This window comes from Sphaerodactylus townsendi, linkage group LG05, assembly GCF_021028975.2.
Source record: "Sphaerodactylus townsendi isolate TG3544 linkage group LG05, MPM_Stown_v2.3, whole genome shotgun sequence".
Taxonomy (NCBI): domain Eukaryota; kingdom Metazoa; phylum Chordata; class Lepidosauria; order Squamata; family Sphaerodactylidae; genus Sphaerodactylus; species Sphaerodactylus townsendi.
The window spans coordinates 47,177,660-47,197,836 of NC_059429.1; the positions used below are offsets into that span (position 1 = coordinate 47,177,660).

The 20,177-nt window shown below is 43.3% G+C and overlaps 1 protein-coding gene across 3 annotated transcripts in view; it reads left to right on the forward strand.

The window, feature by feature from the left end:
* COL24A1 (collagen type XXIV alpha 1 chain) overlaps nt 1-20,177 on the forward strand; it is a 247,645-nt gene that overhangs the window by 158,822 nt on the left and 68,646 nt on the right. For all 3 annotated transcript variants that reach the window (XR_007244588.1, XM_048497359.1, XM_048497360.1), the window contains 8 exons: nt 2,559-2,612; nt 4,637-4,690; nt 10,416-10,469; nt 11,554-11,607; nt 11,993-12,037; nt 12,152-12,196; nt 15,981-16,034; nt 19,313-19,366. Coding sequence is in view for 2 of the 3 variants with exons in the window: in XM_048497359.1 (XP_048353316.1) it covers nt 2,559-2,612; nt 4,637-4,690; nt 10,416-10,469; nt 11,554-11,607; nt 11,993-12,037; nt 12,152-12,196; nt 15,981-16,034; nt 19,313-19,366 (414 nt within the window). In the remaining variant the exon portion in view is untranslated. The remainder of the gene's footprint in view (nt 1-2,558; nt 2,613-4,636; nt 4,691-10,415; nt 10,470-11,553; nt 11,608-11,992; nt 12,038-12,151; nt 12,197-15,980; nt 16,035-19,312; nt 19,367-20,177) is intronic.

Sequence of the window (20,177 nt, forward strand, 5' to 3'; positions counted from 1 at the left end):
TCACATTGACAAGTTAATCATATTTACCACATAAACCTTGTTTAGTTGGTGTCATGTAGGGAAGGACAAAGAAGCTCTGCTAAAAGGAAAAAAATGCCCCTGAAACACAATAGATTGTGGTTATAATAACTGTTAACAGGTATGAAAAATAGTGGTGATAAGTAGGAGTTTTTCAGGTGTTTCTTGCAACACTTAAGAGTAAACTTTATACCTTGAAAACATTTGAAGAGAAAATTATGTAGCTTTAGAAAAATGCATTTTTCTGTTGATTTAAGGAGGATTCAAGAGAGCAGTGACATAATTCACAGTTCACAAAAACTGGATACACATCTTTATCTTGGGTTGATATCAAAGCTTACAGTAGTCATATGATGTAGGATTTATGGTTTCACCCCCAGGGATATTAGGTAATTCTTTTCTATGTATTTGTGCTGTGGCAGCTGCTATCATGAGAATGTCCATTCTGAGAGCTAAGAGTTTGTTACATTTCACCACTTTAAACAGTTCTTTAATCAGGTGCAAGCATGTTTTGAGCCTCCCTTATGTATTCAAAGTCACTGTGTAGCTTAGACCCTATGCCAGGGATGGCGAACCTATGGTACGGGTGCCAGAGGTGGCACTCAGAGCCCTCTCTGTGGGCACGAGCAAACAGAGTCGCCCTCCCCTCCCCCACACATCTAGGCTGGCCTGGGCCACTGGCCTCGATTATTAGCATTAAGTTTTGGGGAAGCAGTGTAGGTAACCCTGTTAAGCGCTGTTAAACCCCACCAATTTTCATGTAAAGAACTAAAGTGTGATCCTTTACCTGGGAGTAAGCTTGTTGCTGGCAATGGGGCTCACTTCTGAGTAAACCCTCTTAGGGTCATGATTCACCTGTTGGAAGAGTTGCACAGTTGCTTCAAAGTAAAGCCACCGACTACCACCAAGCTTACTCCCGAGTAACGCATGCCTCGGAGCCAACCATTTTTTCTAAACTAAGACCTCAGTATTCAGGTTAAATTGCCGTGTTGGCACTTTGCGATAAATAAGTGGGTTCTGAGTTGCAATCTGGGCACTCGGTCTCGAAAAGGTTCGCCGTCACTGCCCTATGCAGAGTCATCATCATTAATTGGGAACCTCTGAACATGCCAGTCGGAGAAATAGTCACTCTGTGAGGGAAGGGGGATTCTGCTTCTGGATAAGTCTCAAAAGTTCTGATCAAAGTGCATGCTGATCGGGGCGGAGCAAGGGGAAACTGCGCTCGGGCATATGTGTGCCCCACGCTCCTGCTGCAGCGCCACCTGCCCTGCCCCAGAATGCCCCTGGAACGCCCCCCCATGCCTTCTCCACGGCCCAGCCACACCCCTGTCCCAGCTCCGCCTGGGGCGTCGCACCCCCTCCATTGGCACTACACCACTGATGCTGATTGGTTGTTCATGAGTCACCTATTGTGGCCAGCAAAAGTAATAACTTAGTGCCTATGGTGTAACCTGCATTCCTATTGCCCTCTCCTTTCCCCTCTCCACTGGTTTTGCCATTGCTACTGAAACTCGCAACAGGTACTGAAATCAACTGAAGTGCCTGGTGCTTGTAAGACTTCACTGTGTAATGTAGAGGGTAAGCTTTTATTATTTTTCTTGTGTTATTGTGCTGCAAACTTGTGTGGGTCACTGTGTTTTAAGCCTGTGTTTATTTAGTAACTTCTTCAATAAAGCTTTACTTAATTTTGACTTCTATGAGTTCTGTTTCAGACCCTCATTCTTAGGGATGCTGAGACTCAAAGACTGAGTCAGTGGCTTTTTACAGCTAGGCAATTTATGCTGAACATTTAGCAACTTATGTTATTACTAATCCTTTATGGTTGGGTTTGGGAAGTCAGTCTCTCTAAGGCCTTTTCCGCACAGCAAATGTAAAGTGGGTTGCAGGTGAGATAATGGAACCTGTCGTAGCCCCGGGCTGTTCCCATGGCTGGGCGTCCCATGGTCAGCAAGCTCATTGGCCGGGGTGCGCGCCTTCGCACAGAGGTGGTTTTTTTTCCACTCACCTCCCTCTGTTGCGTAGCTACAAAGCTTGGCAGTCATGGACCTCCACAGCCATGCCACTGTCCCTGTGCTCCTCCATAGCTATGCAGCAAGAGGTGGGGACTGGCAAAAAAAAGAGAAGCGCAGCCAAGTAATGCACTTCCTGGGGCAGCCGTTCACTCGGCCATGGCTGCAATCCACATTAAAATGAAAGAATCACTTGAAAAACTCGGGTTGGGAGAGAAACGTGGATCAGACTCGCGTTAGCAGCGGGATCCGTGCAAAGTTCCACCCCAACATGGGTTTTATATCAAGGTTAGCCTGCGTTTATTGGCCCGTGCGGAAGGGGCCTATGTGAAACCTTTATCCTACAATTGTTTTAAGAGTTCTCTATGCTGCTTTAAGATATTATTGTCATGGTTGCTATTTTTACATAAAAATAATGTTTCATCAGTTGATCTTGGCCCTGCAACATGATCTTATGAAATAATCATGACTGTTAAAACTGTAACAATGAAATAACAGCCCATCATAAAGTTTCTCCATTGTTTCTTTAAGGGAGAGAGGGGTAGTCCTGGCCCAATGGGCTTACCTGGAGAAAAAGGTGTTATGGTAAGTAATTAATGAGATATCAGACAAAGAAGAGTCTGTGTATATAAAAACGAAATGAAAATACAGGATTGAAGGTTACCAAGTCCTTGTTTTCTCATTAGGTAGTCCCTTGTGCAAGTACCATGTCATTACTGACCCATGAAGTGACATCACATTATGACACTTACTAGGCAGACTATGTTTATGGGGTGGTTTGCCATTGCCTTCCCCAGTCATCTACACTTTCCCCCCCCCCCCCCCAAAGCTGGGTATTCATTTTACTAACCTCAGAAGGATGGAAGGCTGAGTCAACCTTGGTCCCTTCCGCACATGCAGAATAATGCACTTTTAATCCATTTTCACAATTGTTTGCTAGTGGTTTTTTCTGTTCTGCACAGTAAAATCCAGCAGCAAAGTGTGTTGCAAGTGGATTGAAAGTGCATTATTCTGCTTGTGCAGAAAGGACCCTTGAGTTTCCATCAGGATCCAACTTCCATTAGGATCCAACTCAGTTCATGAATAGGACTTTAACTGCATTTCTGGAGCTTACCACTTGTGCCAGACTACTAATTGAAGCAAAACATAAAATTCTCTTCCACCCAGCTAGTTAGGAAGATAATATTCTCAGCTAAGATTCACTTGAGAAAGAACTTTTGCATTTGATACTGTCCCATTCCCCCTGCAGGGCCCCCAGCAACGGCCCTGTTGCCGTCCCTCTGTCCCTTACCCGGGAGTTGGTAAGACCTGGCCTCACCCCCAGTTCCAGGGGAGTGGTTTATGCAAGATAAGCATTTGAGCCACAGTCTAAGGAGCCACCTCCCCCGGGCTTCCTTCCCCTCCTTGCCACTCCTTTACCCAACTACCACCTTCAGTGAGCTTGCTCTGCCTCCACTCGCCTGACAGGCTTCTCTTGCCTCCCTCCACCTCTCCCTTTCTCTCCCTCTTCCTTCCAATTCCTCCATAGCGTTAAGCTTCTCCATGACTCCCACTCCCTCCTCCCGAACCCCCATGAGTGGTTTGGAGCCATTAGTGGGTCCATGGGGCCGATGCAAGGCTGGGTCTTCCCCGTTGGCTCCAGCGACCCAGGTGGCCCATTTCTGACCACTGTGTCTTCTTTTCCCTCATTGTGAGACCAAGGCCTCCCCATCGGCTCTGGCCACCTGGGTGGCCTGGCCCCAGATGTCATCATCTCCTTCCCCATCCAGGGGGCTCTTGGCAGAGTGTTATTGCCAGCCTCCCCCTCTATGCTAGTGAGTGCAGGGGAGGCACAGCGGGGGTCGGAGAATTCCAGGGAGGGGACCGACCCCGCTCCCGGACAGGTACATTTAGATAATACATTTCTTAGGATGTATCTAAGGACTATTTCACATTTACTTTGAAGTGGTAAAATTATGTTGAGATGGGGAGAGATTGAAACAGTCTCAGTCTACCACTGATGAAAAGTTATCCCATCACAATGAAGCTTAAGCTAATAGAAATCAGACATTGCTTACATATATTTTTAACATTGTTTTGCAAAAAATGTTCTGGATTGCCATTCTCACTGACATACTGTGTATGGGGGGATAATTTTTAATGTGGTGTTGACATAACTATTTGATGTTTTATGCCAGGTGCTATCTCCATTGGAACATTGCCCAAAAGTAGAAGGAAAACCCCAGAACCATAGAGCATTGCAAAACCAGCTTGATATATGTTCAGAAATCTAAAGTCACCCAAATGCACCTGACATTTAAAATCATCCCATACCCTTTCAGTGACTTATCAACAGTGGAAGATTAGAGATTGAATGCTAGCTGACTGGAGTAATTAATCTTATGAATTGCTTCCTGACAAGTCATTTAGGCATTCTGGTACTCTGCCCTCCCAAGGAAGTTACTGACAATTTAACTAAGCAATGATATCTTGGCTTTTCCTAGCTGGCAGTGTGCATTTGGGTTGCAAATAATGGAAAGAAATGCTTGTATGTCTCTATTTCTGCAATTAAAATTTGACTGGACTGGACTATCAGACAATCAGCAGTTCTATTTTTCATTCTGTTTCAGGGATATCCGGGACCTCCAGGAGGTCCTGGGTCTATAGGACCACAAGGATTGCCTGTAAGTAGGGTTGCCAGGCCAACTGGCGGGAGGATTTGGGGTGGGGACATGAGGCATGAGATGTCAGCTGCATTGCTGTGTCACTTTCAGTATGTAGGGTAGAACATTTATACACACACAAAAGACCAAGGCAGCATCTAGCCAGAGTTCAGAAAATGTTACTTTCAGTGAGTTCAACAACATACTTTACCAATTCATAATCCCTAGGTAATCATACATCACTAGCACACTGTCTGCATACTTAGTTGGCATACTGTGATCTCTGGGTATATATGTGTGTCAAATCACAGCCAACCCCTGGTGGGGTTTTCAAGGCAAATAATTAAGCAGAGGTGTATTGTCGAAGGCTTTCACGGTCGGACTCAACTGGTTGTTGTGGGCTTTCCGGGATGTGTGACCGAGGTCTGGTAGATCTTGTTCCTAACATTTTACCTACATCTGTGGCTGGCATCCACCCAAACATCCACTTTACCATGGAAACAGAAAAAGAAGGAAAACTGCCTTTTTTCGATATCTTGGTCTTTCATAAACCCAACCATCATTTGGGCCACACAGTATACAGAAAACCAACACACACACACACACACACACACACCAGTATCTATATAAAAACTCCAACCACCACCCACAACAAAAAAAGGAGTATATCAAAACTTTGACAGATTGTGCAAAACGAATCTGTGAACCTCACCTCCTCCCTGATGAAATCAATCATCTAGACTGGGCTCTGTGGACAAATGGCTACTCCACAACAGAAATCAGAAGAGTTTTAAGACCAATAAAAACCCAGAGGACTGATGAGAAACAGCCCCTCACAGGAAAAATATTTCTACCACATATCAAGGGAATCACAGATCAAATAGAGAAACTGATGAAAAAACATAACCTACAAACCATCTTCAAACCTACCAGGAAAATACAGCAGATGCTACGCTCAGCAAAGAGAGACTCCCTCACTTCTACAGGAGTCTATCGCATACCCAACAGCTGTGGAAATGTCTACATAGTAACTACAAAACGCAGCATTCAGACTCATATTAAAGAGCATGAAAGACACTGTCGGCTTAAACCATCCCGAAAAATCTGCAGTAGCAGGACATGCTTTAAACAAAACTGGACATAAAATTTTATTTGAAAACCCTGAAATTCTGGACAACTTGGACGGTTTCTATGTCAGACTACACAGGAAGGCTGTTGAAATCCACAAACACCGAGAAAATTTCAACAAGGAAGAGCCTCTGAGAATTAACAAAACTTGGCTACCAGTACTAAAAAACACCAGAATCAAAGGCCAAGGGCATGCTAGGTTCATGGACAATGAACTCCACCCAGACACAAGAGCTGCATTCACAAATACTGTTGCTACTGCAGGGAATGCAAATGTGAATACGAATGTAAATGGACTGAAAACCCCACCCGCAATACAATGCAGTCAACCACACCTTTGCATAGCAAGTTCCATTCAAACACGTACTGATTGTATTGTCGAAGGCTTTCATGGCCGGAATCACTGGGGTGCTGTGTGGTTTCTGGGCGGTATGGCCATATCCTAGTAGCATTTTCTCCTGACATTTTATTTATTTATTTATTTATAATCAATTTTATATACCGCCCCTCCCCCGAAGGACTCTGGGCGGTGAACAACATAATCATAACAGAAATAACATTAAAATCCCAGTTAAAACAGCGAATTAAATAAAATTACAGCGGCATCCGACAAATTTCATAAAACGTAATACACCCACCCTGGAAGCAGACCCAAAAAGCTGAGGGCCTCCACAAAATTAAGGGCCCAGAGCGAAAGGAGGGAGGGGAGGGCTGACTTCAAGCTGATGGAAGCCCCTCCAAAACCGCTTGATGGAACAATTCGGTCTTACAGGCTCTGTGGAGACTCTCCAAGATCCCACAGAGGGCTTTCTCCGGATAGCTGGTGGTAAAGTGTTCCACCAGGCAGGGGCCAGGGCTGTAAAGGCCCTGGCCTGGGTAGAGGCCAACCGCATCATCGAGGGGCTAGGGACAACCAGCAAGTTGGCCTCTGCCGAACGCAGAGGCCGCAGAGGGACATATGGGGTAAGACGGTCCCGAAGGTACGAAGGTCCCAGACCGCGTAAGGCCTTAAAGGTGAGTACCCACACCTTATGAATGATTCAGAACTCAACCGGAAGCCTGATTAATAATAATAATAATAATAATAATAATAATAATAATAATAATAATAATATGTGGCCATATTCTAGTAGCATTTTCTCCTGATGTTTTGCCTGTATCAGTGGCTGGCATCTTCAGAGGATTTGATGGTAGAAAATCAAGTGGAGTATATATACCTATGGAATGTCCAGGGTGGGAGAAAGAACCATTTGCCTGTTAACAAGTGTACAGGGTGCAATTAGCAAGCTTGATTTGCATGTGTTGGGTGGGATCCATCCATTTAGCATGTAAGTGCTAAAAGTGCTAAATGGGTAGATGATCCCACCCAACACATGCAAATCAAGCTTGCTAATTGCACCCTGTACACTTGTTAACAGGCAAACCCTAACCCTGAATTTTCCACAGGTATATGTACTCCACTTGCTTTACTACCATCAGATCCTCTGAAAATGCCAATCACAAATACAGGCAAAACATCAGGAGAAAATGCTACTAGAATATGGCCACATATTATTATTATTATTATTATTATTATTATTATTATTATTATTATTAATCAGGTTTATATACCGCCCTCCCCCGGAAGCCCGGAAACCTCCCAACACCCCACTTACTGATTGGTTCCCCACCCTGGGACATGGACAATATATACCCCATGGACAATATATACCGGACATGGACAATATATACCGGTGCTGCTGGTATTGTAGATCTTACTGCAGCGTTTAATGTGGTCGACCACGATCTTTTGGCCCACCGCCTGGCCACTTACAGGGTGCGGGGCACTGTCCTTCAGTGGATTGCCTCGTTTCTCCGGGACCGGAGTCAGCAAGTGTGGTGTGGGGACCAAGCCTCCCAGAAGTGCCTGCTTCAGTGCGTGTGCCTCAGGGGGCGCTGCTGTCCCCATTATTCTTTAACATCTATATGCGACCCCTTGCTCAGTTGGTACGGAGCTTTGGGCTGACATGCCATCAATATGCTGATGACACCCAGCTCATTCTGTTGATGGAGAGGGGAGCGGTCGCCGCCCCTGCGGCTCTCCAGCATTGTTTGGAGGTGGTTGCTGGTTGGCTGCAGCAGAGCAGGTTAAAACTGAATCCAGCGAAGACGGAGATCCTCTGGCTGGGCCATGAGGGAGGGGCTAGGGATTTTCAGCCACCGGTGTGGAAGGGGGTCTCATTGGCACCGACCTCCTCCTTTCGCAGCCTGGGGGTCCACCTGGATTCGCCTCTTTCAATGGAGACCCAGGTGGCCCATGTAACCCGGGTTGCGTTTTTCCATCTCCGTCAGGCCCGGCGGCTGGCCCCCTTCTTCTCCCAAGTGGACCTAGCCACCATGATCCATGCAACGGTCACCTCCAGACTAGACTATTGCAACTTGCTCTACACTGGCCTTCCCTTGCATCTGCTTCGGAAATTAAGACTAGTTCAGCATTCAGCAGCTCGCTTGCTCACAGGGGGTGCCACCAGAGATCACATTTTACCTGTGCTGCGCCGTCTGCACTGGTTACCGGTCAAATCATTTTCAAGGTGTTGGTGTTTTGGGACCCTCATACCTGCGGGACCAGCTTGCCCCATATGTCCCGAGTTGGCCTCTGTGTTCAGCAGAGGCCAATTTGCTGGTGGTCCCCGGCCCCTCAATGATGCGGCTGGCCTCCATTCACGCCAGGGCCTTTACAGCCCTGGCCCTTGCCTGGTGGAACACTCTTCCTCCAGCTGTCCGGGCCCTGTGGGATCTTGGTGAGTTCCGCAGGGCCTGTAAGACCAAGCTGTTCCACCGGGCTTTTGAAGAGGCTGGCCGCTGATAGCCCTCCCTTTTTAATAACACCAGTGGACCCTGCCATGCCCCCCTCTTAAGGGGTTTAGGCTGTGGGACTTCATCTATTGTGTTTTGTAATTAGAATGCTGTGTTTTAATGGGGTTTGGTTTTAATATGTACAGAGCCATAATTTAATTATTCCTGGTTGTTTATTGATTTTACTTTGTGCTCTGTTTATATATTCTGTGTTCACCACCCTGAGCCCCTTGAGGGAGGGCGGTATACAAACGTAATAAATAATAATAATAATAAACATTCTCTTCTTGCTGGACACAGTGTGTAACACACTTCTCTCTGCGATACACCTCTGAAGATGCCAGCCACAGATTCAGATGAAACATTAGGAACAAGATCTACCAGACCACAGCCACACAACCTGGAAAGCCCACAACAACCAGTTAAGCAGAGGTGGTTTGCCATTGTCATCCTCTGTAGGTCTTTCTTCCAAGTACCAACCCAGCTTAACTTTAGAGATCTGGCAAGATCAAGCTATTATATATCATTCCACATTCCATTCAAGTTATTAAATACCATTTTATATTATATACCATTCCACATTCTCTTGGTCCCCCCCCCCAAAAAAAAAAATCTGGGAAAGATCCAACAGCATAACAACTGGATTCCATAGCCACACTACCCAAATTTACTAACCATGGGTGGGCATGACAAAGATTCTCCCATGCCAAGTAAATTCAGGAGCAGATAATGATGCAGACCCCATTATTAAAAATATGGTTGTTCTGATTGGGGTTATATAGTATTTAGGACACCTGTTGTTAACTACAGACTGTTGATATGCTAAACTGCACTATAGCTCTGATAGTGTGTGTGTATTGGCTAATCCAGGCCCATAAACCAGCTGATGCAACCACTACCACCCCACTCCCAATCTGACCTGGCAAGTCTCTACATCTGGAGGCTCCCTGGCTGCAACCAGCCAATAACCTTGCATGGCACACTCCTACTCCAGGACTGGCCTGGGCCTGGAGAAAAGCAGCTACCTGACTTGCCCACCCCTTGTGGTGGCAAACGCCTGGCTGCAGTGCCTCCCTGAAGCCAAGGGTGGTGGGACAATGGCGGTGCTGCTGAGCTCGGCCAGCTGCACAAGAGCTGTGGAAGGCAGAGAAGGAGGTGAGGCTGGCAGCTCTGCCCTATCTCCTGCTTCACTCACTGCCTACCCCAGCAGCACCCAGCAGCTTAGGGAGATGGACACCTTGCTAGAAGAGGGAATTGTACCAACTATGTCCAGTGGGAGAGAGACCTGGACTACTTAGCTACTGCTCTTGCTTTGCTCTTGTTTTACTCAGCACATCTGCTGTCTTCCATACCACTGGGTCTGCAAAAAGGGAGGTGCTTTTTGCAGGACTGGCTCTTCAAGGCAGCTCTGCAATTAATACCTGACCTCACAACTCAGCTGCTGCTGAAGCTAAATAGCAGAGGCTGCAGGTGATGTGTCTGTCACTGAAGGGGTGGACACTCAACAGGGTTGCCCCTTGGGGGAAGCCACTTTGGGGGAGACCGAAGGTGAGGGCCACCCTCGCTCATCCAGGTTCTTGGGTTGTTGGAGGAAAGCAGTTGGTTGTTGGTCATGTCAATATGGTATAATGCCAGAAAAGGTATATAATATTGCTAATTCATCAAAATTCTGAACTGTCAATGACTTCAACAAACTGTTGTGACATCTGAATGCGGACATAGAGACTATACCTGCATAATACTAACCTTTTGGAACCATTCTGATTTTTTTTTTAATGTTTAGGGGCCTTCAGGGCAAAGAGGATCTCCTGGACCACAGGGACCTAAAGGTCAAAGAGTGAGTAGTTCTATTTGATCTTGGTGGTGTCTGTGTTATGTTCTGTCAAGTCACTTCTCACTTATTTTATTTATTATTTATTTTATTAGATTTTTATACCGCCCCATCCCCGGAGGGCTCTGGGCGGTGAATTAATGGTCCCTATGAATTAATGGTCCCCAAAACATCCTAACATGAACAACCCTTTCTCTGGTCTTGCAGCTGATGACCATGGCTTCTTTTATTGAGTCAGTCCATCTTAGGTTGGGTCTTTCTTTTTTTTTCCTACTGCTTTCAAGTTTTCCTAGAATTACTGTCTTTTCCAGTGAGTCTTGTCTTCACATCATGTGATCTAAGTACAATAGACTTATTTTAATGACTTTAGCTTCTAGGGAGAGTTCAGGCTTGAGTTGATCTAGAACTTTCTGATTTGTCTTTTTGCCATTCCAGGGTAAAACACTCCTTCAACACCATATTTCAGAAACCATATTCTTCCTCTCAGCTTCACATCCATGCATAGTAATGGGGAACACTGTGGGATGAATTAACTTGATCTTAGTTGTCAGCAAAACATCCTTACACTTGATAATCTTTTCTAGCTCCTTTATGGTTGCACCCCCAGTCTCAATCTTCTGATTTCTTGGTTGCACTCTCCCTTTTTGTGGATGATGGATCCAAGGAACAGAACATATTGAACAATTTCAATTTCTTCATCATCAATCTTAAAGTTTCGTAATTCCCCTGTAGTATTCTTGATGTTCAGCTGTGATCCGCTTTGGGCACTTCCTGCTCTAACCTTCATCAGGAGTTGTTTCAAGTCTTCATTGTTTTCTGCTAGTAGTGTGGTGTTATCTGAATATTTCAAATTGTTAAAGTTCCTTCCACCAATTTTCACTCCACCTTAATCTAAATCTAATCCAATTAGAGGATTGCATCCAGTGAGTTACTTGTAATATGTCATTTATGACCCTATGAAAGCCTTTTGTTGAGAATATCATACCTGGAAACACTGACAATCTAGAGACAGCATTGTTCTGAGAGACATACATGGTTACACCTGTGCTTTAATGGCTTTTCTAAATATCAGGAGTGATCTGTTTTTCAGGGACCAAGAGGCCCAGATGGTCCTCTGGGAGAGCAAGGGATACAAGGTATTAAGGTAAGTGATAATTTAATCTTACCAGGTTAAGTTGCTCTCTAGAAACTGTGCTCCTGCTGCTATTGCAAAGGGAACCAAATATAAACATTGCTGTGTTGGAACACTAACATTTTTAGCTCAGTGTACTCCTTTAATCCTGTTCCTATTTATTCTGGAATAACTCTATGCTTAATTGTTGTGTATTTTATTGTATATTTTTATAAGACATTTTTATCTTGTATCAGTTGCTTTCAGAGTTTACTAGGAAACATTGTATAGATTTCCAACTAAAGCAAATAAATGCTCTGCATATTTATGTATATACATGATAACAAATGCCAGTAACTAGAGATTTAGGAGAGTTTAGGTCCTGGGCAAACGTGTGTTCTCTGTTCTTTCTTCTCAGGGAGAAAATGGTGACGAAGGGAAAAAAGGCATTCCTGGATTAATTGTACGTACCAGAAAAGTAGTGTTCTTCCAGCTTCAATATACAAAATAGGAAGTTTGGTCAGACATTTCTTTTGAGTGTGTTTAACACTGGCATTTTTTAATTTTATTTGACCAGGGCAAGGCTGGTAACCCTGGGGAAAGAGGTGATCAAGGAGTAATAGTAAGTTCTTCATGTTTTTGCAGAAAATATAATGCCACAGTAGGTAGAACATACTATGAACTTACTTTAATTATTTAATATCAGCTTTGATGGCTGATATTGAAGGTTTAAACAACCTCAAATAAGTCAGAACTGTCCTGTTAGGTGGTAACTGCTTATGATGCCAGAAGCACATATTATGTCTGAATAACGTAATTGTTTCTATCTCTGCCCGCAGGCCTTCTTTCATAGCACTAAATAGGTGACAGTAGCTTCAGACTTAGTAGAGAACCACCTAAAGGAGAAGCATTTTTATCTTTTCTTTGCCAGCTGTTTCTGTTTTCACAATTGTGCCTCTATCCCTATGCCACTTCTCTCCCTCACCTCCCACTTGCTAGAAGTAAAACATACAGAACCCTGTTTCTTTCTCCCAATAAGTGGGAAGTGAAACTGAGCATTTGTGGCCCTGGTGATAAATCGGTGGTGGGTGCCAGGAAGAGAACTGATAGAACACTATGTGTGTGTATATCAAGCTTCAACTTTTTACTGGCTATAGCTGCAAAGGTTTGGCCTGACATAGTGAATGGATCCAAGGCATTGTGTGACCCATCTGCTGCCCAATTGGTAACCTCCATCTCTCAACCTGCCGGATGAGGAAGATGAATCTGGGTTATCAGTGATATGGGAAACACCTGGGCACAAGCCTCTGTATGTTCCCCTTCCATCAGTGGGGCAATTCCCAACAGTCCCTGAGCCGGACATGCCTCCTTAATCCATGACCTCCAAATCCTTAATGAACCCTCCCCCACACCTGGTGTGATGGGTACATAGGTGTGAAACTAGGTATTCCATTGCAGACAAATAACTAGCAATGGAGGGATAAGACAGCCCCTTCCCTCCCATCAGTTTGCCCTTCAGTCTGACGGTGTCTACAGTTCTGTACACTATGCAAGTTAACCTATAAACCTTAAAAGAAGCTATAAATAGAGTTCCATGGGTTTATTGAAAGCCTACTACAGAATCATTGCTCATCTATGAAAACAAATTCCCACAGTGGGGGAGCTGGTGCCACCAGTTTCGGCATTTCCAAGGCGTCAAGTTTCCCCACACCACCACCAGTCTAGGAAGTTCTCTTGGTGGAGCTCGAGGTCAAGAGATGATCAGTATCAGTATTATTGTAACTGCCGGTCAAAGTCACAGGGCCTGTATGATCCATGGTTATTTTCCAGCTCACATTGGCTGACTTGGTACCACTAGAGTTGGAGCAGGAGCTGGTCCCTCCACTCTGCTTTGATGTCCAACTTCATGGTCCCCACTCTTGTAGCACAGGTTGTGAGTCACTCAACCCTCAGTCCTGGACTTCCATCATCCCTTGGTGCCACAGATCACCTCAACAGCATAATTCTCCATGGCACCACAACTCCCCTCTGCCAGGAATCATCTTGATCCTGCAACTCTCCTCAACACCTAGAATCTTCTTGATACCCCAATGTCTGCAATTCTCTGCACATTAGTTGGGTGTCACTGGACCATATCTCTGAAGAACCCATGTGGGTTCTCTGATGAAGGTTCGGACTGAACTTCAGACACATCACTGGAGAACAGATTTGGACAAGCTACTGAGGTCTTACCATTGGATGACCTAATGATGAACAAATTATTCAGATGGAAAATGTGCTTAATTTGACTCTGGTGCCATCCTTGGACGGTTCATCAGACCCATTGTTTGGGTTCTCTATTCCTCCAGCAAGAATTCATCGGCGTTACCTATGTCCAAAGCTTTCATGGACATTGCCACTGCTAATTGGTCTAAGCCAGGGGTCTGCAACCTGTGGCTCTCCAGATGTTCATGGACTACAATTCCCATCAGCCCCTGCTGTTTTGCCTTTGCATCTCTTTGTTCTAACCCTTTTTGTAAGAGATTCTTCAAAGGCTTGGATAATTTCTACTTCCCCTTGCCCAAGAGACAGCTGGTCCCCCAGTAGAGTATTTCCGTTGTGTTTTCTTTCCTCACCTCCAAACCTTTTGAAACCCTGATGGCTTGTGATCAAGCTCACTTGTCATAGAAGGTGACATTTTTGGTTGATATAACCTCTGCTAGAAGGATATGGAATCTACAAGCCTTAGTATGCCACCGTCCTTTCACAAAGTTCCATGTGGATAGAGTAGTGCTTCACCCAAGTATGGAATATCTTCCCAAGGCAATGTCCTCATTTCATCTAGGGCCGTGGTGGCGAACCGTTGGCACTCCAGATGTTATGGACTACAATTCCCATCAGCCCCTGCCAGCATGGCCAATTAGCCATGCTGGTAGGGACTGATGGGAATTGTAGTCCATAACATCTGGAGTGCCAAAGGTTCGCCACCACTGATCTAGGGCAAGACATAGTCTTCCCTGTTTTATTTCCCCATCCAATATCAGATGCTGAGAAACCCCTGAATTGCTTAGATGTGCTCAGAGCAGTCTTATATTACCCAGAAAGGACAAGAAGCTTCAGAGTGACCAAAATTTATATCTTTTGGGCCTCCAAAAGGGGAAAGATGCATCAGCCCAGACACTATCCAAGTAAGTTAGCAAAGCTATCCACAGGGCATATGAGGGGGCCCAGGTGGAATGTCCTATGATGGTCAGGACTTTTTCCATAAGGACGCAAGCTTCTTCAGCTGCATTTGCTGCACATGTGGACATTGCAGAAATCTGCCAGACTGTGACATGGTCCAGTCCATCAATATTCATCAAACACTATTCTATCAATGTGAACTCCAGAGGCAATACAGCTGTTGGGAGAGAAATGTTACAAAGCATGTTTAAGTGACTACAGTAGTAAAACAGTATTGTCTGTTATACCAGTGCATGAGAGTGGCTTCATTCACAGTCTCACTCTACTCTCCCATGTGGGATTGCACATAAGACCATGAAGATAAAAAAGAACATTGCACTTAACTGTAACTGTTGTTCATCGACTGATCTTCTGTGCAGGCACACATCACTCCCTTTTTCCCCACTTTGGACTGTTCGTTCATCACTCTGACATCTTTCCTGTTTGGTGTACACTTGCTTCTCAAGGGGAACAGTCTATGGCAGCGGTCAGACAACGGAGGGGATAACTCCCTCCCCTTACAACCTCATGACCATTTTGGCTGGAATCTTCCCACCTATGGCTCCAAGGGGTAGGGAGCACTTTGTTGCTACAGGAATGACTGAAGAAAAGCTTGATACTCTTCTCTGTGACAGGCCTGTGCATGCTCAGTCCCATGTATGCCTGCACAGAAGACCACTTGATGAACAACAGTTACAGGCAAGTGCAACATAGTTTTTCCAATCCTTTGAAAATATTTTATTTGTACCCAACCACATTTCCCTGTGTAGCATTTATGTAACTTTTCACCAAAATATTTATTAGAGAACATTTACCATTGCCATAGCTTTAAACTGAAAACTGTGCTAACATTGGAAATGATGTTGTAATCTTATATTTTGTATCGTTTCATACAGGGGGCAATAGAAATAGCATACCAAACTGAGAAATGTTTACCTTCATTACTTCTGCTTCGTTCTAAATTAAGACTGTCTAAAAATAGTAATCAGTTGCCAGTGGTCTGATATGAGTATGCAGAGATACCCCCCCCCCCCACACACACACATATTTACACACATTTAAATTTTATATTACTGGGGAAAACAGCTTGTATTGTTCTGAAGAGATTTTGAGAATGATATTTTTGAATTACTAGCCAAGGAATAAAATTTTGCTTGGTGTGGAAAATAAAACAGCTTTTCTTTCTCTTGGGTTTGTGTTTTCAGGGTTTGCCTGGTCTTCCTGGAAGCATGGGAGATATAGGTCTGATGGGCGAACCAGTAAGTTGATTTCCATTCTCTCACATGTTGTGTTTGGATCACAGGTTTACAGATTTGTAATTAGGTATGTGTTTGTGAAAAATCTTCACTAAGTTCATATTGAGCCCTGTTCTGCCTTCCTTGTAATAAGTAGTATTTACAATTCATCTTAAATTTTGAGCCTGTGGTTGCCATGACAAAATCCTGCTCTAAACATCTTCAGGCCAGTTGTTCGCCTCTGTTTCCTGATGAAGGATTCAGTACATCACTGCAGATATCACTTTATCGTTTCTTGACTGGATGCTCTGGTGTGAAAAAATTGTACAGCATGCACACAGCTAGGTTGCTATGGCATAGATAAATGGGAGCCAACACCGAAGAGCTTTTCAGGTTTCTCATATATCTGTCCTTATGATTTTGTCATCCATTATGTCAACTTTAAAAAGTCTTTTATTTCCTTCAATGATTCCATCCACATTCACACTGTGCCCCTTATTTTCTCTCAGAACAGCTATTTATTACCTGTGTAAACAATCCCTCGGGGATGGGGCGGTCTAGAAGCCCAAAGTATAAATAAATAAAATAAAATAAATAAGGAAAGTGCCCTGTGGGCCAGGCACCCAAACCCTGTGATGATGCACAGATTGGCACTTGGTGGCTCTACCCATCTTCTTAGGAGAGGGGGATGCTCAGTCGCAGGGTGATCTCAATTGAGAACAAATGGCTAGCTGTAAAAGTAGCATTAATAGCCCCAGATGTACTTCCTTAGAACTGCAAAGAGAGAGAAGAAAATTCTGCCTTGGCCAACAAGTACGGAGGACAAAAGTACAGAGGACAAAAGGAAGACAAAACTAGGCCCCTGCCTGGACCCTGGTTATAACTACCCAAGGAAATGGGGGGGGGGGGAGTGACTGGTTGCCAACAAAATGGTTGCCACTTGGCCCCTTGGTGAAAAAAAGCAGTCCTTCTCAGGCTTTTCCCCCAAGGTGACCTTTTATCACTGTTCTTCAAAAGAGAAAGAGAAAATAGCAACAGTAAAAGGGTTGTATGTCTACAAAATGGCTGCCATATGTGCCCAGGAATAAAGAGTACCCACCACCACCCAGCTCTAGAAGCCACTGCCTCAAGGACCTGGCTCCAAGGACTGGTGAAGGATTTCAGCCTTTTAAAGAAGTGAATTTAGCTAGTGATTTCAACTCTGATGATCATGCATCAGTGAAAAGGGCATCAGGGTGCACTGATGACTACTACACCCCTACTTCACATCACTGGGACCACTGCAGTTCCCTCACTACCCTTACTTTTTTCCACTGGTTGCCTCTTTGGGTCTTCCCCCAGGCATCTCTTTGCATTTTCAGGGGATCAGGGCATATCTCACTTGCCAATTTTTGCTATTCAGGCTTTGAAACCTAACTGATTAGATGACCATAACACATGTTATTAAGTACAAGGTGATTTAATAATGCTAAAGTGCAATAAAGTGAACAAAGTGAACAATAAATTCACATCACATAAACAAGTCCCATAAATAAATCCGGCAAATAGCCCGTCCTCATATCCAGTCCAATAAGTATGTAGCTGTTCGGGATTATTAGAATGTATGGCTCCATGAAAGCAGGAGCATTCATAGGGACTTATGACTCTCTAATGAAGTATCACTCTCTTGAGACACTAGCAATACCTTGGAGAAAAACACCCTGGAGTTGGCAACTTAATGAGATGTAAATTTCTTTGAGACAGGAGCCTTGTGGAAAGAACAAACAATGCCTTGGAGAAAAATTCCAAAAACATTGGCAACTTAATGAGAGGCAGAAGCTTTGAGGCAGAAGCAATGCCTTGTAGAAAGAAGAATACAAAATTAAAGTGAAATTAATTCAATCATAGCCTACTATTCAGGTAGAATTGTGTCTGAGCCTAACAAGTTGGCTATATGAGAAACTCTGTTTAAGATATTTGAGATGGAAGATTTGGAATATAGGGTGGTATTACAATCTGTAGGCTTATGATATAGGCTAGAAGATCATTTGGAATCCCCATCTAAAAAAATGCCGATATCTAGAAAAGGAATTTCTTTGGGCCTGCATAAATGGATCCTTTATAAGTGCTACATTGATGACATTTTACTCATAGTGACAGATTCTGCAATTGTGGCAATGCTAGTTGTGTGGAAGAACCATTTACATCCCCCAATCAAATTCACATGTTCATGCAGCCCCAAAGAAATTCATTTTTTAGTTTCAGTCACCTTTTTAGATGGAGATTCCAAATTTGATTGAGAAAGCAAGTCTGTTCTTCAACAATACAAAGTTAGAGGTTATCTTGATTATACCTTGACCAGTGCATGGCAAAACAAAAACAAAAAATCTAAATAGGTAGACAGTTTTGACACCCAAAGTCACAAATGATGACAAAGGAAGAATTAATTTCACCTTAGACTTTACACCAGAAGCTAATAGCATTAAAAAGTTTCTATTTAAACACTGGCATTTGCTTTCAGAGATTCCAGGCTGTTCAACAGTTCCCTCAATAGATTGTAGGTGAATCAAAAAATTGAGACAATCTCTTGTTAGGTCTGACTTTTTACAGGTTTCTTCCAGAGTATACAGTGTGTTTGGACATTTCAATTGTGGCCATTGGTTAGCATATAACTTGTTTATGAACATTAAAGAATTTTCCCACCCATTTCTTTAATTTAAGTGGCAACTGAGGCACTTTTCTAACTGTGCCACTAAACAATGTATCTACCTTATTGTAAGCAAAGCAATTTCTTGTGCCTTGGAATGACTTGTAGACCTACAAGAACACGTATATTAGAGCATGCTTCAAAAATGCATAATGACAGTTCAATCAACCACTGCCTCTCCAGAACTTTCATCCAACTGTCTTTTCTGTTCAAAATAACCACTAACTCATTAACTGGCACTCTCTTTCCACCACCCAATCAGAAGCAATCTCTATCTCTCATATGCTTCTGTCATTAACTCTTTATATTCAGGTTGACTCTGCTAAGTTATACTTTAGCAAAGTTCTGGAATCCATCATACATGAAAACAGAGGAGACTTCTGAAATCAATAGACTGAAGAATTTTATTATTTAACAGCATAAATGTATTACTCGTAGGTTCTAGTATATGCCTATGGTACAGGTATAGATTATCTAAAAATGCTAAAATAAGTGTTTTAATTGATTTACTACATAACAGTCACTTGTAGAGTGAGTATAGTAGAGTGCTTGTTTAATTGGTTCATTTAACATAGCTGCCAATGTCAAAAATATATAAGGTTTTGTTTAATACTAGGGACCAAGAGGACAACAAGGAGACGCTGGTCCTATAGGAGAAGTGGGCTTTGAGGTGAGTATCCGATTACTTTAAAATCAAGACCAAACAGTTACAATAGTGTTTCCAAATGTAATTGCCTACTAACTTCCAGTGCATGTTGTATTTGAATATCCATATCTCACTTCTAAACCTGCCATATTTTGAGTAGACATGACATTAAGGAACTTTCTGGAGTTTCACATGCATCTTTTGGAATACTTTCTGCAGATACGTCAAAAACTTGGTTGGGCCAGAACTGCCTCCCATAGTCTACAAAACATAACAGTTAATTGTAAAGTCAAATAACGGCTATACATCTGACTTCAGTTTGTTGGAATGAGTATGTAAATGTTTTGAACATGCTAATTTACATATCTGGAGCTCCAGGGTGACAAAGAGGATAATTATGTGAATTAAAATGCTGTCATTTAGATGTGTAAATAGCCCCCCCCATCCAGAAAAACTTATTGAAGAGAAGTCTCAAATCAGCTTTCATGTGGAAAAGTCCATGCCATTCAGTAGTTAAACTAGATAGATAGATAGATATTTATTATTACGGCCTTTTGGCCAGCCAATAGTTTAAAATCAGAGTACATGTGAATACATAGCACTCCACTTATACAAAAATATAATATAAATTAAAATCCATTATAAAATCTATTAATAAATAACATTGGCTTCAGGCATTATTACAGTCCTCATCACACAGTGCGGCTCTTTGTTTTAATAAGGAACTACGCTTGTTGTGTACCAATATACAAAATTTAGCTACCTTCTGTGAAATGGCAGAAACACGATCTTCTAATAATATTCTTACAGAATTCGTATCTGAGTTATCTATGAA